The sequence below is a fragment of the Ochotona curzoniae genome, unplaced genomic scaffold (assembly GCF_017591425.1).
Source record: "Ochotona curzoniae isolate NIBS_2020 unplaced genomic scaffold, NIBS_Ocur_1.0 scaffold_4701, whole genome shotgun sequence".
In the NCBI taxonomy this organism is placed as follows: domain Eukaryota; kingdom Metazoa; phylum Chordata; class Mammalia; order Lagomorpha; family Ochotonidae; genus Ochotona; species Ochotona curzoniae.
In genome coordinates, this window is record NW_024467122.1 from 24,078,061 (window position 1) to 24,095,862 (window position 17,802).

The window sequence follows — 17,802 nt, forward strand, 5'->3', positions numbered from 1 at the left end:
CAATGAAGTCTTTCAACTTAGCTTCAATTACCTAGTGGAACTCATGTTTTTTTCCTAGGAAGTTATGCACTGTTAAAACCAGTTACTGACTACGAAGTGAAAAGGTTTAAAGGTATCCAATTTTAGAGCTGGAGAGGGCCTTAAAAATCATCTAATCTAGCCCACACATGTTTGAGATTAGAAACCATAGTCCCAGACCTGGAAAGTGACTTGTTTAAGATCACATAGCTAATTTCCCATAAAATTAGGATGATAATCCAGGTATACTCATAGGTCAACAGTAAGCAATCAATGCTGCATCGAGTTGATTAAGGGAAAACAACAGGCCTATTATAATACATATTCTTTCCATTATAACACATATGGAAGTTGGAAAAATAGGACATCTCTCACACTTCTACAGAAATAAATCCATTTATTTTATAACATTCCTTTTCTTTTTTAAAGATGCATACAGTACTTATAAGCCCATGAATTCTGAGAAAAGCTATAGAAGACCTGGCACTATTTTTGAGAATTACACAACTGGGCAGCAAAATAACACCTTTATAAATGTCAAAATATAGAAATAAAAAATTTAGTGTTTGAACACAAAAATAGGGAGGTTACATTCAACACGTTTTTAAAACGTGCATTTAAAATGTTTAATGTTCTCTAAAACTTTGGTCATCATGCTTTATTATAACTTGTTAAATTTCACAATTATGTAGATGATTAAACCCAAAAGCTAAGCAACTATATGACATAAACATAGCAGCAAAGGCAAGCTAATACTGTACAATCCTATTAGCGTATTGATAAGAAATACATGTTTTTAACAAATAGCACACAAAGTTTTGTTGGTGATAACATAGTTCAATGACTTTTTTTCCACTTCATAAAATAAGGCTAAGTAATGAGACATAGCAGAACATGATTACATAATAAAAAGTACATTTTAATTACAAATCTAATTGTACATATATGGTAACAAATTGCAGTTTCTATAGAATAGTGCAAATGAGCAGGACTTTCCTCAAAAATATTAAACTTGGATTCATTTCATGTGCCTTGAATTTCATGAATATTGAGTTATATTATTTGGGGTTTTGGGTGATGGGTAGAAGTGGTAGTTTTGATATGGAACAGATACATACTCATCGACTGCAAACAAAAAATAGTTACTGACTTAGTTTACTATAAGTGAAGTGCAGGCACTGAAAATGTAATTTTCAAAAAGTTCCATTTGTCATGTAAACAGTTTTGTTCATCATACCATATTTCCTCAAAGATTCATAATTCATTTAAAATAGTCGTATCGAGCAAATCCTCTAAATTCTTTCTGATGTGTGGTGGCTGGGATGCAGCCTGATTCAACAGATTCTGACCCATCTGTGCAAAAAGTGCTTTAGACAATTTGGCTGTGGCTGTCCGTATGTTTCCTCCAGCCCCGGGGAGTGAACCGCTATTTGTCATGTTCCCTAGCAGGTGCCACAGAACCACCAACACTTTCTGTTCCGTGGCATGGGGCTTCCTTTGATAAAGTTCCATAACAATATCTGAAACACAAAAATGGGAAACACTGAGGGTTTAACAAAATTCAAGTTCTACTGACTAGGAAACACTTGAAAGCATATCAAATTTATTTCCTATGCCATGTGTTTTCAAAGTTAGCCTTCACAATAGAGTCAGAGATGACCTCTACAGGGAATGTATCGTCAAGTATTAGAAATCCACCTATGATGATTCAGCCAGAAATAATCACGAAACCAAGTTCAAAATTCATTTCAATGTTAGCCAAAGACATTTAAGTAAAAACTTACACTTTAAATCCAGGACTTGTGTATCAAACACGATTTTTTCTATCAATTTTATTTTTGCTGATTTTTATGTAGTTGATTAGGGTGTGAAGGGTCAAAGCGAGAGGAAAGTGGATGAGACCTTTGTTTCCACATTCTCATTTTTCCTTCCCAAACAGGAATTTTTTTTAAGAGAACAGTTTCTTATAAACAGTGATGCTTATTATCTTTTTTGCCCTATATTATTTCAACCAACAAGAAAATTAAATACGTATGTGGAAAGAAGGATGAATTCTCAAAGAAAATACTGGATGATAATACTACTTACATGTATTTCAAGGGTTACAATATTGAATTTAACTGAAATATGTATCAGTTTATGCTCAGTAAATAGGACATATCTTTAGAAATTACAATTAAAATGTATTTACCAGCAACTTTTTCCGTCATATCCTGTTTTGCTTTTCCATTTAAAAATTGAGCTTTTGTGCAAAATGGCTGTAGAAGTAAGTAATTATCTAAACAAAAAAATATAGAAACACTTGTTTAAAGACCAGAGATTATTTTCCATTACATAATATTGAAAGAAAAAAATATTTTTAGAATGTAAATGTGTAAAGTTTTTAAGACTAGATTTTTAAACCTATGAAATGTTAATAGAGTAACAGTCTTAATAGCAAATGAGAAATAAAAATACCTACAGAGAATTTAAGGAACTTTTATTTAGTACAGGAAGGAAGGAAGGGAGGGAGACAGGTAGGTAGGTAGGGAGGGAGGGAGGGAGAGAAAGCGCCTGTCCCCTCTTGCGTCTTCCAGGCATAGTATATGCTTACCAAAAAAAGAGGAGGGGCTGGCATGGTGGCTTAACAGGCTAATCCTCAGCTTTGCACTGCCAGCATCCCATACAGACATTGGTTTAAGTCCTGCCGACTCTACTTCCAATACAGATCTCTGCTTACAGTCCTTGGATCCCTGCACCCACATGGGAGACCTGGAATAAGCTCCTGGCTTCAAATGGGCTCAGCCATGGCCACTGTGGCCCCTTAGGAAGTGAACCACGGGATAGAAGATTCTCCCCCCACCCCCACGCCTCTGCTTTGTAAATCTGCCTTCCAAAATAAATAAATAAATAAACTAATAAATAAATAAATGTCTGGTGTTATGACTGAAGCATCCCATATAGGCATGGGTTCAAGCAATGACTGTTCCACTTCCAATCAAATTCCTGGCTAATGTGCCTGGGAAAGCAATGGAGCATGGTTGAAGTCCTTGGGCCCCTATAGCCTTGTGGTAGACCAGAAAATTCTGGCTCCTGGATTCAGATTGGCTGTTTGGCCATTGTTATCATTGGGTAATGGCAACAGTGGATGAAATCTCTCTCTGTCACTCCTTCCTCTCTGTAAATCTGTTTTTCAAGTAAAAATAAGCAAGTCTTTTTTTTTTAAGCCACACATTTAAAATCTATGATCAATGTTGAGTGGATTTTTGCAACATATGAGAGGTAGAAAAAAGAGCATTAAAAACATACAAAGGTAGACAAATTCAATTTAATGTAACAGCATTTAATCACTAAAAGTAAAACACAAGTGAGGAAAGAAGAACCTTGACTAAAAAGGTCAAATACCTGAGGATTTCAGCATTATAACAGATAGCCAGAATCACAATTATGAAAGGCAAGCAATTTGAGTGCAAAGGTAAGATTTATTACCTATATGTTGACTCAAAGCCTGAACAACATTTGTAGCAGCAGCATAGATGCCCGGATTCTTGGAATTCAGATTGTTATCAACTATTGCTGGAATTAGCATGTTGATTACAGGAGATAAGTGGTCTCTAAGCAAAGGAATCATCTTGTGCATTGTTTCCAGAGCCACCAGATTTACTTTACTATTGGAATCATGAAGTCGAGATTTAAAAGCATCAAATATCTGAAAGGAAATGGTAAATTACTTAAAGTAAAATTATATTCATAGCTGTTAAATGTGAACTTCCTGGTATTTCTCCTACTTTAAATATCCTGTTTAGCCTGAAGTTGGAAAACATAAATTTAGTAACATTTCGATACTAACTCAAATTTTTTTTTATAGCAAAAAGAAAAGGTTCACCTCAAAGAACAAAGCCAAAAAACAACAAAAAAACCAAAACACCCAATAAAGCAAGGGTGGGAACTGTAGCTAAAGACAGATGACTGCCTTACTGTCACTGGATTAATAAGCTGTTCTCTGGAAGGTGCAATAGCCGAGCCAAGACGAAGGAAAGCTTCTGTTTTGGTCCATTTGTAGCAAAAGTGGATTTGATAGGTTCGGTGCAGAGATTTCACCAGTTTCAGGTTAGGTTTCTTGGAAGAATTTAGGTATAAATTTCAAAGCCAAAGTCTCATTAACTTGTAATTTGACTGATTTAATAGTCATTCCTTATTCTTCTGAAGCTCTAACTTTCATAAATTCCAGTTATAAGAAGTAGAATAATAAATAATCATGTCAGGTCAGAGAAATGCTACTGTATAATGCCTAGACTATTAACTCATCATTTCTGATATTCCAAGAGATTTTTCATCAACAGATATCAGATAATCTAACTTTCGCTCCCATACATTAGTGATGTATTTTTCTCAAGTCAAATCATAACATACAAATTTAAAATGGAGTTTGATTAATAAATTGTTAAAATAATTAACATAGCTAAATTCTTTTTTTTAAGATTTATTTATTTTTATTGGAAAGTCAGATATACAGAGAGGAGGAGAGACAGGAAGATCCTCCATCCGATGATTCACACCCCAAGTGACCGCAATGGACGGTGCGTTGCCAATCTGAAGCCAGGAGCCAGGAACTTCCTCCAGGTCTCGCACGTGGGTGCAGGATCCCAAAGCACTGGGCCATCCTCAACTGCTTTCCCAGGCCACAAGCAGGGAGCTGGATGGGAAGTGGAGCTGCCGGGATTAGAACTGGCGTCCATATAGGATCCCAGCGCGTTCAAGGCAAGGACTTTAGCCACTAGGCCACGCCGCCGGGCCCTTCATTGCTAAATTCTGATAAAATGCAAATAATCTATCCTCTGGTACTAGGAACACTTATTGCCATTTCCCTTTCTTCTACTGTTGTCTTCCCTAAAATTAGGTAGATACATTGGTATTTAAAAAGAAGGGCTGATGTTGTGACAAACATGTTAAGCCACCACCTTTAAGCTGGCATTCCATGTGTTCATTAGTAACAGTCCGAGTTGCTTTACCTCCAACCCAGTCCCCAGCTCATGAGCCTGGGAAAGCAGCAGGGGACAGTCCAAGTACTTGGGCCCCTGCACGCAAGTGGGAGACCCAGATGATGTTGTTCTGTTATAGTTTGGGCCAGGCTCATTCTCAGCCCACTGTAGCCATTTGGGAAGTGAATCAATAGGGGAAAGTTTCTCTCCCTCTCTTTCCATAAGTCTTTCCTTCAAATAAAATAAATATTAAAATCAAACAAAAAACTATTCTAAAAGAAAATCACATCTCTTAAATATACTTTTTAAAAATTGGAGGGCCCATTCTGGTAGCCTAGTGGGTCAACTCCTCTCCTTCCATGCGCCAGGATCCCATTTGGGCGCTGGTTCGTACCCTGGCTACTCCACATCCCATCCAGCTCCCTGCTTGTGGCCTGGGAAAGCATTAGAGGATAGCCTTGGCACCCTGTTCTGCAAGGGAGACCTGGAAGAAGCTCCTGGCTCCTGTCTTCAGATCAGCTCAGTTCTGGCTATTGTGTCCACTTGGAAAGTAAACCAGCAGACGATACATCTTCCGCTATGTCTCTCTTTCTCTCTGTAAAAATCTGACTTTCCAATTAAAAATAAATAAACAAAAAGAAAAAAAAATTGGAACCAGCACAATGGCATAGCAAGCTGATCTTCCACCTCTGGCTTTGGCATTGCATATTTGACATCAGCTAGAATCTTACACATCTGCAACACTTCTTCTTCTTCTTTTTTTTTTTTTTTTGACAGTCTTTATATAGTTAATTAGGGCAAAAGGGTTCAAGGGCTACAGGAAAGTGGGTAAGACTATTATTTTTTCCATATTGTTTCCTTCATGTTTAAAGGGGGGTATTAAGGGAGAAGGCCCACCCAATTTTCCACCCTCCCCAGGTCCCGGATGTAGGGTATGCTTTGAGGTTCTTGCTCAAGTGGTTTTGATATTGCAACAGTTATGAATCGCTGCCAATCTTGCCACTCCAAGCACTATGAGGTCCTTGAAGAACCCACTGATTGACATAGTCCATCACAGCTGAGATGGTTGGTTGACCTGTTCTGTCTTCTCTCTTTTCTTGGTTTGGGTTCTGAGTCCAGCATTTGGACTGGGGAGATCTCCAAAGAAACTTTGTCTGAGAATCAAACCAGATTCTTGTATGTGCTAGCAAGTACAGGGCCCGGCACAGTCCATCGCCCCAATCAGCTGGTGGTTGCAACTGCTGGGTTGGTTCTGTTTTCACTTCCGACTTCCACTGGAACCAGTGGGTGCTTCTGCAACACTTTTGATTCAACTCCCTAGTGGCCTGGGATGACAGGAGGGGATGGGCCAACACCCCTGCATCCATGTGGAAGAAGCTCCAGGTTCCCAGTCGCAGACTGGTCCAGCCCTGGCTGTTGTGGCCATTTGAGGAGTGAACCAGTGGTTGGAGTATCACTCTCTTTTTCTCCCTTTTTCTCACTATAACTCAAGTAAAATAAACATCAAGTTCCGAAGACTATGAGAATACAGCGCTTCGCAGGAGCTAACTACTCTATGAGGACCCAGACAAATAAGTGATTTTTCCCCCCCAATTTGAATTGTTCCAGTATGCTTTTAAAATACATAGCAAAGCATAGGTGATACATTGTTTTCACTTAGCTTATTTTGACTTATAAAGATAATGCATATTAAGTACTACAAACAGGGTAATTTTTACCACTAACTTTAAGGCTGGCAACAGATTTCAAAACGAAATTCATCTTATCAGTCCTTACCTTCACAATGTTCCCGACAACAAGCTCTTGATTATTTTCAGTGTCTGATAAAAGCTGCTTAATCCCATTAATACGATCACGAAAATCTTTTGCATTTAATAAACCCGTTATGACTTTAATATACTCAGCGCTTTCTAAGGAATTACGACAAACAGACTTTCGGGTGACTTCACGAACTTCAGTTCCCTCTCTAAAATAAAAGAAAGATTAATTCCATTTTAACCTTCTTATAAAAGGCACAAACATAACTCAGAAATTCTAATTATGAATCTATTTTTCAAAATTCATGAAACTACCTAATTAATACAGTCATAATATCTGTGCTGAAGCTTCCCAAGATCTTCTTATGGTATGGTTTGGCTAGGCAGACTCACAGGACTCCTGGCCAACACTACAGCCACAGGACACCGACCAAAATCGGAGGAGAGAAAGGGGCAGCTGTGAAGATGAAACCAGAAGCAATTTCCGGGGCTCCTTTCCCAATGGAATCAGACAAAAGAAAACTGATTCCCTCAACAATGAGTTATGATAACGTATTAAGAAATCCTGTCTACTAAGAAAGCTTATTAGAAACCCCATGTCCAGGTTTTATTTTTTATGGCAGTTGGACATCTGTGAAATTAGCAACTGACCAATAAAATGCTTAGAAAAGTGGCACATAGTATGATCTTAATAAATGTTAAGAACCAAAAATACAAAAAAGCTTTCTAAAACTGCTGTCAAAAAAGATTTTTGATCAAATTATCTGCCTTAATATGTAATCAAAGTCAGAACCAGGATGTGCCTCTAATCACATATTAATGCAGGAAAACAGGCAGATTTTGATGGATTAGATTTGAAGAGAGTACAAGATTTTGCATTTCAACCTGCTTGGTGATGCCAACATGGCTGCTCCATGGGCTACAGGCTGTATTCTCAATACAGGGTCCCCAAGCACACAGGTATTTTCATAGTTTCTTATACAAAATATTTCAAAGATACATAAACACAGAAAAGGTATCTATTCATAGTTTTCAAATAATTTTTAAAAATATGCTGGAGGGGGCCTGGTGGCGTGGCCTAGCAGCTAAAGTCCTCGTCTTGAACGTACCAGGATCCCAATGGGCGCCGGTACTAATCCCGGCAGCTCCACTTCCCATCCAGCTCCCTGCTTGTGGCCTGGGAAAGCAGTTGAGGACAGCCCAAAGCCTTGGGACGCTGCACCCGTGTTGGAAACCTGGAAGAAGTTCCTGGCTCCTGGCTTTGGATTGGCATAGCATCGGCTGTTGCGCTCACTTGGGGAGTGAATCATCAGATGGAAGATCTTCCTCTCTGTCTCTCCTCCTCTCTGTATATCTGACTTTCCAATAAAATAAATAAATCTTTAAAATATATATATATATGCTGGAGGAAAAGTTATATTTTCAAAAGACTTTAAAATTTGCCTAAGCATAATATATTAAATCCTGCTAAATAGTTTAGCCTATTATAAACTATATAGTTACATTTATAAATTATTCTTCTAATGTTTATGGTTTTTAAAATTCTATCTTTAATGCATATTATTTTCATACTTTGGTATAAAAAACAAGCTTTGGAATCTTTTAAAAAATGTTATCAGAGTTGTCCAACATAGGCATAATCCTGACAGATTCAATAACACTGAAGTCTCACAATGTGCACACATAGTCAAGTTTCTTTGAATATATGATTGTCTGATTGAATATAATGACCTCACACCTCTAGGATTTTGGCAAACTTTCACAACTGCACTATATTTTTGCAAATATCGCTGGGTTAATCCATGAAAACATCCAGATGACACTGCTTCCCTGGAGAGTAATTTGTCTAGTGATGCACAGCCAGTGGTCTTACCTGTCAGAGGAATTCAAAGCATCTCGAGAGACAGACGATGACCTTGCATTTCCAACACTGCCTGTGTGAGATCGTCTTCCTTTTGCTGAGGGAGTATCTAGCGGCATTTCCCCTAAACCCTGGAGCAAATGCAAAGAAAGACAGTGGAGTAAGTACTAAAACTAGTACTGAGGTAACTTCAAAATGTAATTTTCTTTTTTTTTCCAAACATTTATTTATTTTTATTGGAGGAGAGACAGAGAGGAAGATCCTCCGTCCAATGATTCACTCCCCAAGCAGCCACAACGGCTGGAACTGCGCCAATTTAAGCCAGGAGCAAGGAGCTCCCCAAGTCTCCCATGTGGGTGGGTGCAGGGACCCATGGGTGCTTGGGGTTGTCCTCGACTGCCCTCCCAGGCCACAAGCAGAGAGCTGGATGGGGAGTGGGGTCGCTGGGATAAAAACCAGCACCCATATAGGATCCCGGTGCGTGCAAGGTGAGGACTTTAGCCACTACACTATCGCGCCAGGCCCCAAAATGTAATTTTCAAAGTATCCAACATTGATTTCTCTCAGATATTTTAGTAATATGTTTTACAATAAAGGACATCAGATACACTTAATAGTAAATCGACGACACCTAAAACTGCTTAATAGGGAATTATACACTGGACTGCTGAAATAAGCTGTTTAAAAATTTAAAAAGTTATATATACACACATACACATACTTTATCTGCACTTCTTAAGGCTTAGCATCTATAAAGACAATTTGAATGCATTTCACAAACAACAAAATCTTATGCAATATGAGGAGTGCAAGAATAAGCATTTTGGAGAGAACTACTTAAAATATCCTTTTTTCTGATACTTGTAATGGAAATAACTAATAAATAAACCCTGCCCGATTTTAGTTACATCATTCTTTTACATGGTAATTTTAATAATTGCTATTTGAGTTTAAATCTTCAAGATCAAAAGGTAGGAAAAAATGCTGTAAACAATGTAATACCCTTCAACTTTGTCAATTCCATCCTTTTGTCAGTAAGTTCTTAGCCCAAGGTCATCAGTGAGACATGACATAATTATAACAGAACTTTTAAAAAAATATTTACTTTTATTTGAAAGGCAGATTTCACAGAGAGAGACTCTTCCATTTACTGGTTTACCAATCAAATGGCTACAAATGGCCAGAGCTGAGCTGATCTGAAGCCAGCGGCCAAGAGCTTATTCCGGGTCTCCCTCGTGGGTGTAGGGTCCCACAGGGGATGCCAGTGCCATGGCAACGGATTAGCCTGACATACCTCCACCTGGCAACAGTATAACAGAGAATTTCTACACAATTAAGTTCAATCCATTTTCAAAATAATTGCTAAATGTATCATTTTTTAAGTTTTCCTTCAAATAAGGCAGGAATTAATCAAGGTAAACACTACTATCCTCATTTTATTTCATTTTTTTGCTTTATTTTTGACAATCTTTACATAGATAATTAGGGCACAATGGTTCAAGGTCTACAAGAAAGAGGGTAAGACTATTATTTCCACATCTTTTTTTTTTTATATCTGGAGTAAAGGGGGAGATAAAGGGAGAAGCCCCACCTATCCTCATTTTATAAAAATTAAAAATCTAGAGGCTGGCTCTGTGGCCCATCAGCTAAATCACACAACTTGCAGAACAAGCATCTAGTATGGGCATTACCTTCAGTCCCTGCTGCTCCATTTTCTGATCCAGCTCCCTGCTAATAGTCTAGGAAAGCTGTTGAGTGGGGCTGAGCGCTTGGTCCCTGCAGCCACGTGAAAGACAAACACTCGGTTCCTGTTTCCTGGCTGCAGGTGCCCCACCTCAAGCCACTGTGCCCATTTTCAGGGTGAACCTGAGGTTGGGTGGTTGTCTCAGTCTCCCTTTCCCTCTGTAACTATGCCTTTCAAATAAATAAAATACATTTAAAAATAAAAAATACTCTATTGAAATGATGCTTTGTAACTAAAACTATATTGTTTCTAGTTGTCAGGTTTCTGGTTATATCCCAAATCTTACAAATTCATCAACTGAAACTGTATTCTACCATACACTAAATTCTGTTTGACAAACCATTGCATCCAAGGCCTGATATTATGCATGCCTACTTAGTACTGTAGTTGTTGAAATGCTACTACAGATATATTACAATTGATTAACAGGAAAAAGTAATTGTTTCTATCCTTTACATTTAAAGCAAAATAAACTTTATCTTTAAATTTGTTAATAAAATGAGCAGTTTTCACATACCTTTTGCCGTAAGTTTTTAACAGATTCCTTAATGTATGGCAAATCTTTCGATGGAACATACTTTTCAAGCATTTTTTCAAAGTTAGGATGATACATCAAGAGGAAAAGCATCTTTCGACCATAATACCTATGGATATTTGACAAATATGTGAATAATTTTACATGTATTAATAAGATCATTTTATGTCCTGAAATATAATATTATTAATAGAAAAAATTAGCATCAAGATTAGATCCCTATTTAAGTAAACCATTGAATTTTAGACACTAACTGTGCTAGAGAATGGAAGCTGTACCTTTTTAGTCATGTGTCAGATGGAGAGTAGAAAACTTGGATTATGTTTTCCAGGCTCTCCAAGCGGACATTTGAAAGAACTGTGAGGGGAATTTCATTTTTCCTGTGCTCCTTATCCGTGGGTAAGATGTTCCAGCCTGAATCAACTTTTTCCATGTCTGTCTCTTTCCCCGCAATCAATTCAATTCTTTCTTTTTTTTTTTTTTTTTAAAGATTTACTTGTTTTTATTGGAAAGTCAGATATACAGAGAGGAGGAGAGACCAAGACGAAGATCCTCCGTCCGATGGTTCACTCCCCAAGCGGCCACAACGGCTGGAGCTGAGGCAATGCGAAGCCAGGAGCCAGTAGCCTCTTCTGGGTCTACCACGTGGGTGCAGGATACCAAAGCTTTGGGCCATCCTCAATTGCCCTCCCAGGCCACAAGCAGGGTGTTGGATGGGAAGTGAGGCTTCCGGGACTAGAACCGGTGCCCATATGGGATTCCAGGGCATTCAAGGAGAGGATTTTAGCTGCTAGGCCACTGTGCCGGACCCCAATTCAATTCTTAAAATCCTATTCTCTGTTACCTAAAACATGCCTCAGGGTAATCAATAGATTGTGAATCATATAGTAACAACTCTTATACTAACTTCCTAACTATATTTTTAATAGTTCACATGAATTTGTATAGTATTAAGCCAAAAAATCTAACAGTAGAGATCCAGGTATATCATGGGAGATATTTAGGACGGAAGCACCTTTTTGCATCTCAAGACATTGCATTATTTACTCTTCAAGAAGGTCTCATCCTAAAATAAGTTTTATTTTTGCTTCCAACTAGATTATATGAGACGAGAGGAATCGGAACAGGCAATAGTGGCGAGGGGCTACTATATCTAGGATAGCAGATATTCACAAGACCTCTTCAAATGCAGTGAAATTGCAGACAGGAAGGGAACGGCTGATGATAAATATTACTTTTCTCTTCCAAAAATCACAATAAAGTCTATGAATATTCATAAAAAGAGTTGTTCATCAGTGAAGGTTTCGTGGATAATCAATGGAATGAGAGGGGGAGAGAGCGAGCTAGACAGAGTGAGCCAGAGAAACACAACGTTACAGGTTGGGATAGAAGCTGGGGGACAGGGACTCAATCCTGTTCTCCAACATGGGTTGTAGGGACCCAATTTCTTTCTCGCCTTTTTTTTTTAGAGAGTGATAAGCATGTTAACAAAGTGTAATGAAGAGATATCATGAAGATAATACACGTTTCAGAGCTTTCAAGAAAGTAAGGACTAACAGCCAGATGGGGTCAAAGCTATGGCACAGCAGGTAAAGTCACCACCTGCAAAGCTGGCACCCAATATTGATGCCACTTCAATTCTTGGCTGCTCCAATTCCAATCCAGCTCCCTGCTCATGTACTTGGGAAGGCAGGAGAAGATGGTCCAAGTACTTGGGTCCTGTGATCATATGGGAGACACAGAAGAAGCTCTTGGCTCCTGGCTTCAGACCAGGCTCTGCTCCAGCCATTGTAGCCATTTGGGGAATGAACCAGCAAAAGGAAGATCTCTCTCTTTTTCTCTGACTCTGTCTCTCCCTCTCTCTTAAACTTTGCCTTTCAAAAAGAGAGAGAGAGATTTGTTTCTAAGTTTGCAAAGCAGGCTCCATTTAGGAAAAGGGGAAGAAAGGACTCCTGCCTTAATGACAGAAGCCAAGGGAGAAAAGACCAAAGGAAATTTAAGAGAGAAAGAGAGAAATCTCCTGCCATAGTGGCTTAAAAAAAAAAAAAGATAAATTAAGAAACAGGATTTAATTTCTTGAGCTTCCTCTTAGGGCTTGCATTAGAAGGAGTTAGGAGCCAGAGACAGGTCTGAACTCAGGACAGGGGTATCTTAACCGTTAGACCAAATTGCCTTCCCCAAATTCTCATTTTCACCCTGGAATGTTAAGAACTATAAGTCTGGGCCCAGCACAACGGCTCAGTGGCTAAAGTCCTTGTCTTGCCTACGCAAGGATCCCATGTGGGTGCTGGTTTGTGTCCTGGATTCCACCTATGTTCCTACAAGGAAGCAGATGGTGGCCCAAGTACTGGTCCCCTCCCACCCACAGAGGAGACCAGTATGGGGTTTCTGTTTCATGTCTTAGGCGTTGCCCAGATCTGGAAGTTGCAGCTAATGGAGGGATAAACCAAACAGGAAGGTCTGGTATGTCTGTGTGTGTGTCGGTCCACTGCTTTGCCTTTCAAATACATAAATGAGCAAATCTTTAATGAAGGATTTCTGCTTCTTCGTCTCACTCACCACCCCACCCCACCCCCATCTCCCTTTTCCTCTCATTCTCCTTTGGTTCCTCTTATGTTTTCTAAATAAAATTAAGATGAAAAACGTGCTACATCTGTGGTAATTTCCTATATAGCAAAAATACATTCTTTACTAAGCTTTTGCTGTAACGAGTTCTACAAAATTAACTCTATACTTGGTCATTCTTGTCTTAAAATATTTAAACTGTTATATCCATTTTTCATCAGTATGAACTTTATCAACAAATCTTACTGTCATCAAATTTAGTTTTTTTTTTTTAAATTTTGTTTATTTGAAAGGAAGAGTTGCAGAGAGGGACAGAGGAGAAAGACTGATCTTCCATCCACTGGTTCACTTCTCAGATGGCTGCAATGGCCAGGGCTTTCATCCCAGTCTCCCAGGTAGATGAAAGGGCCAGAGGTATTTGGGTCATCTTTTGCTGCTTTGCTTAGGCCAACAGCCAAGAAGTGGATCTGAAGTAAAGCAGCAGGGACACAAATCAACACCTATACAGGATGCCACCATGGCAGGTAGTGGCTTCACTGGCCCAAAACCAGTCCCCAAATTTTAGATTTTATATGCCACATAATTCTCATCTAGTAGAAGTTTCCGAATTACACAGACAAGGAAACAAACTAACAGGGATTAAGTAACTTGTTTTAAAATTAAGATGTATTTATTTATTTGAAGTGCAGAGTTACCAAGTGAGTGAGTGAGAAAGAAAACAAGAGAGAGAGAGAGAGAGATTTATCCTCTATCCATTTGTGTACTCCCCAAATGGCTGCAATAGGAGCTGACCTGATCCAAAGCCAGGAGACAGGAGGTTCTTCTTGGTCCCTTGAGTGCAAGTGCAGTCCCAAGTACCTGGGTCATGTTTCACTGATTTCTTAGGCATATAAACAGAAAGTTGAGTTTGAAGTGTACCAGCCAGGACTCACACTGGTACCCATAGGGGATGCTGGTCCTGCAGGTGGCAGCTTTATGTGCCAGGCCACAGCGCTGGCAGCTGAGATTAATTTGACCAACAGCAAACAGGTTTGGGATACACCCAAAATTTGTCACCACTAAAGTTGTACTATCCACACCTTTCTTCAATCTTAAGCTTCACAAAAATTGCTATCGAAGTACAACCATTAGAAATTCCTGGTTTTCTAATTGCAGATACCTCATGCTTTGGGGAGTACTATACATCACTGCTGTATTTTCCACCTTGATTTTACCTAATTTCTTTGAAAATAAACCATTTTGCCCTAAACGCATTACCTTGCATTTGCCCACAATGAAGTCCTTCTGCACCTTTCTGCCCACTCACACAGTGCTGTGCCGTTTTCATGAGGTTCATCCCTGTGACTTGGCATCTCACTACCCAGAAGTGTGTTGTGTCATCTGTAAATTTGGAGAATTCACTGTGCACTCCCTCAAGATCATTTACAAATTGATTAAATAACACCATCCCTCAGCACCAATCCCTGGGGAATCCCACCTTTCCAGTTAGAAAAAAATGTTTATTTTTCTTTAAACTTTATTTCCTATTTTACGCTCTTAAAGTGAACAGATCTGAAAAATGTATTTCTAGATATTTACCTGGTTTCTTGGGAACTGTCTTGAGCAAACTTAGCAGCAGCTGGTAATATACGGTCAGCCATATCTTTTGTTCCAGATAAAATTCGTTCTGGTTCCATAATTTCTACTACATCTGATAAGTGCTGGGCTGTACATCTTCTTACTGCAATGTGTAAGTGACTGTAAGGAAATAAGATCAATTAAAGTTGATGTAAGTACTACTTTCCAAAGGCTTGTCTTAAAGTCAAATGATTAAATTGCTCCAGAGTAATGTTGAACGGGGAGTGAAAATCACAAATAATTTGTGTTTTTTATCCCTTAAGGAATATGAAAACAAAACAGGGGCTGACATTGCTGCATGGCATGGGCGCCATGTGGCTGCAGGTTCACATCTTGGCTATTCCATCTTGGTGCAGCTCACCACCAAAGGCACGGAAGTAGCAGCAGCAGATGCTCCAGTTTTTGGGCCCCTGCCATCTACATGGGATACCTAGAAGAAGCTCTGGCTCCTGGCTTTGGCCTGGCCCGCTCCAAGCCACTGCAACTATCTGGGGAGTGGAAGACTTCTCTCTGTCTCTGTCTCTTTCTCTCTAACGTTCAAAATAAATAAATAAATTTGAGCAATAAATGGAGCCAGCACTGTGGTTTAGCAGGTAGACCCCCTGCCTCTGGCATTGCTATACCGTATGAGTGCCAGTTAAGTTCTCAGCTGCTGTACTTTTGATCCAGATCCTTGTGAATATGCCCGGGAAAAGCAGCAAAGGATGGTTCACGTCCCCTGCACCCATGTGGAGACCTGGCAGAAGCTCCTGGCTCCTGCCTTCAGCCGCATCTGGTTCTGACCATTGAGGCCATCTGGGGAGTGAACCAGTGAAAGGAAGCTGTATTTCACTCCCTCTGTCCCTCCTTCTCTCTAATTCTGTCTTTGAAATGAAAAATAAGAAAAAAAAAATATTTAAAAAGAAAACTTAATCACTAACATTTAGTTACTGATCTAGCAATGTAGATAACATTATTAAAAATACTAACAGTCTCATTATGCTTAGAATGTGATACGATGTTTATCGCATAGGAATCATTTAGCAAATGGCATTTGACTAAAATAATAACATTGGTTTTCCCCCCTATACTTTGGATTGTAAATAACTATTTTTAGCTTAAGGACATTTTAAGATGACTTGGAAAATTACCTCTGTCCTCCATTGATAAGAGAAATGACTGCACGTGCAGGAGTTACATTATTAACCATAGCCCTCAAAGCTTTATCAACATCCTCTCTTATAAATGTGTTTGATTCTCCAGCCTTATGCAACAACACTTTTACTGCAGTATCCAGTTCTTGATCCATGCTCTTTTTGAGGTAAGTGAAGAGATCACTTAAGCAGACTACAGCAGCACGAGAAACTCCAGAGCGTAGGTTTTTCACCTAAAAAAAAAAAATTCCAAGTATATCATTTTGCTGGTATTCAGCAAGAAATCCAGTAATAAATTTCTTTGGAATTACTTTTACTATTAAAGTAACATTTTTAATGTTTTATGATCTAAATATTAGCACCTAATAACTTTTTAAAAATATCACACATTAAGGCACATGTTAGATAAGTGATATACGAGCCAGTTCATATCATACACCACAGAGTTAGCAACAAACATTCTAAATGTCAGATAAATATTGTACACTTATTGTTATTCAAGCAATCCTTAACAAAAAGTTTACCTCCTGAACAACTGCAAAATTCGTTTCATGCAACTTTGTGCTCAATATTTCGGAATGGAAAGCAGCTAAGCATCGAACAAAATTCAGCCCCTCAATTTTCTTCTCCCTAAAGGAAAAAGAAATGACAAAAGCAATTAAATGGCAACAACCGCAGCAGGATTTTACAGGTTCTTTTTTGGGTATGGAATATGCCAACAAGGAGCCCTGTTTTTCCTTTGAATTAAGAATTTCAAATTAAAAATGTGCAAAGATCTTTTGAGCCTCAAATCATTAGTGATGATCAAATCATATTTATTCTTTCTAAGCAAAAGACCATTTCTCCTATCAATGCTATACTCTTTCCAGAGACAGCTGAGACGAAAGAGTGGCAAAGCAGAACGCATGTGGAGCAAGCAGAGGGAAGACAAAGCACCCACGTAGTGTTACCTAGCCAATGAGCGCATCACGCAAGAGTAGAGCATCACTCAGCTTGGTTTTCTTTTTCATTACCTGACATAATGAACCAGATGAAGAATGGGCACATGCTGACAGGAAAAAGGCTGGATTCAGATGTGTCAAAAAGTGAGTAGAGCCCTCAGCTACTATCACTGTCAGTGGTCATTTTAAAAAAACAAAATTGTTTATTTTCATTGGAAAGTAACATACAGAGAGAAGGGGAGACAGAGAGCAAGATCTTCCGGGTAATGATTCGCACCCCAAGTGGCTGTCACGGCTGGAACTGAGCCAATTCAAAACCAGGAGCAAGGAGCTTCTTCAGGTGAAAGATCTAGAAAAATGGCAGAACACCCATCCTACTAACAACCTCAGCTGGCATCATGGACCATGAAGAAGCAAGATGAAACACACAAGAGTGAAAATCCCGGGATTGTTTCTCTAGGGAGATAACACAAGCAACAAACAGTGATACAATTATCCAAGTTGAATCAAAAGTATAAACTCTGATCTGTGAATAACAAAAAAACAAAAAAACAAGGAAGCATAAGTCATAGAGAGCCACAACATGAATCATCATAATCAAATAAACAAAGAAATAAAGAGAATAGTCACAAAAGCAGCTGCAGAAGAAAGGATACACTGTATACAAAGA

The 17,802-nt window shown here is 38.8% G+C and overlaps 1 protein-coding gene across 4 annotated transcripts in view; it reads right to left on the reverse strand.

Annotated features, from left to right (window-relative positions):
• Nucleotides 1–401: 401 nt before the first annotated feature.
• The window catches only part of TOGARAM1 (TOG array regulator of axonemal microtubules 1), a 55,040-nt gene continuing 37,639 nt past the window's right edge, over nucleotides 402–17,802 (reverse strand). For 3 of the 4 annotated variants that reach the window (XM_040969061.1, XM_040969059.1, XM_040969060.1), the window contains 9 exons: nucleotides 16,716–16,821; nucleotides 16,189–16,424; nucleotides 15,020–15,178; nucleotides 10,859–10,985; nucleotides 8,610–8,728; nucleotides 6,756–6,945; nucleotides 3,487–3,706; nucleotides 2,210–2,296; nucleotides 402–1,538 (listed from right to left, as the gene is read on the reverse strand). In XM_040969061.1, the coding sequence (XP_040824995.1) occupies nucleotides 1,273–1,538; nucleotides 2,210–2,296; nucleotides 3,487–3,706; nucleotides 6,756–6,945; nucleotides 8,610–8,728; nucleotides 10,859–10,985; nucleotides 15,020–15,178; nucleotides 16,189–16,424; nucleotides 16,716–16,821 (1,510 nt within the window). In that variant the 3' untranslated portion in view covers nucleotides 402–1,272. The remainder of the gene's footprint in view (nucleotides 1,539–2,209; nucleotides 2,297–3,486; nucleotides 3,707–6,755; nucleotides 6,946–8,609; nucleotides 8,729–10,858; nucleotides 10,986–15,019; nucleotides 15,179–16,188; nucleotides 16,425–16,715; nucleotides 16,822–17,802) is intronic. The other variant, XM_040969062.1, reaches the window with a different exon arrangement.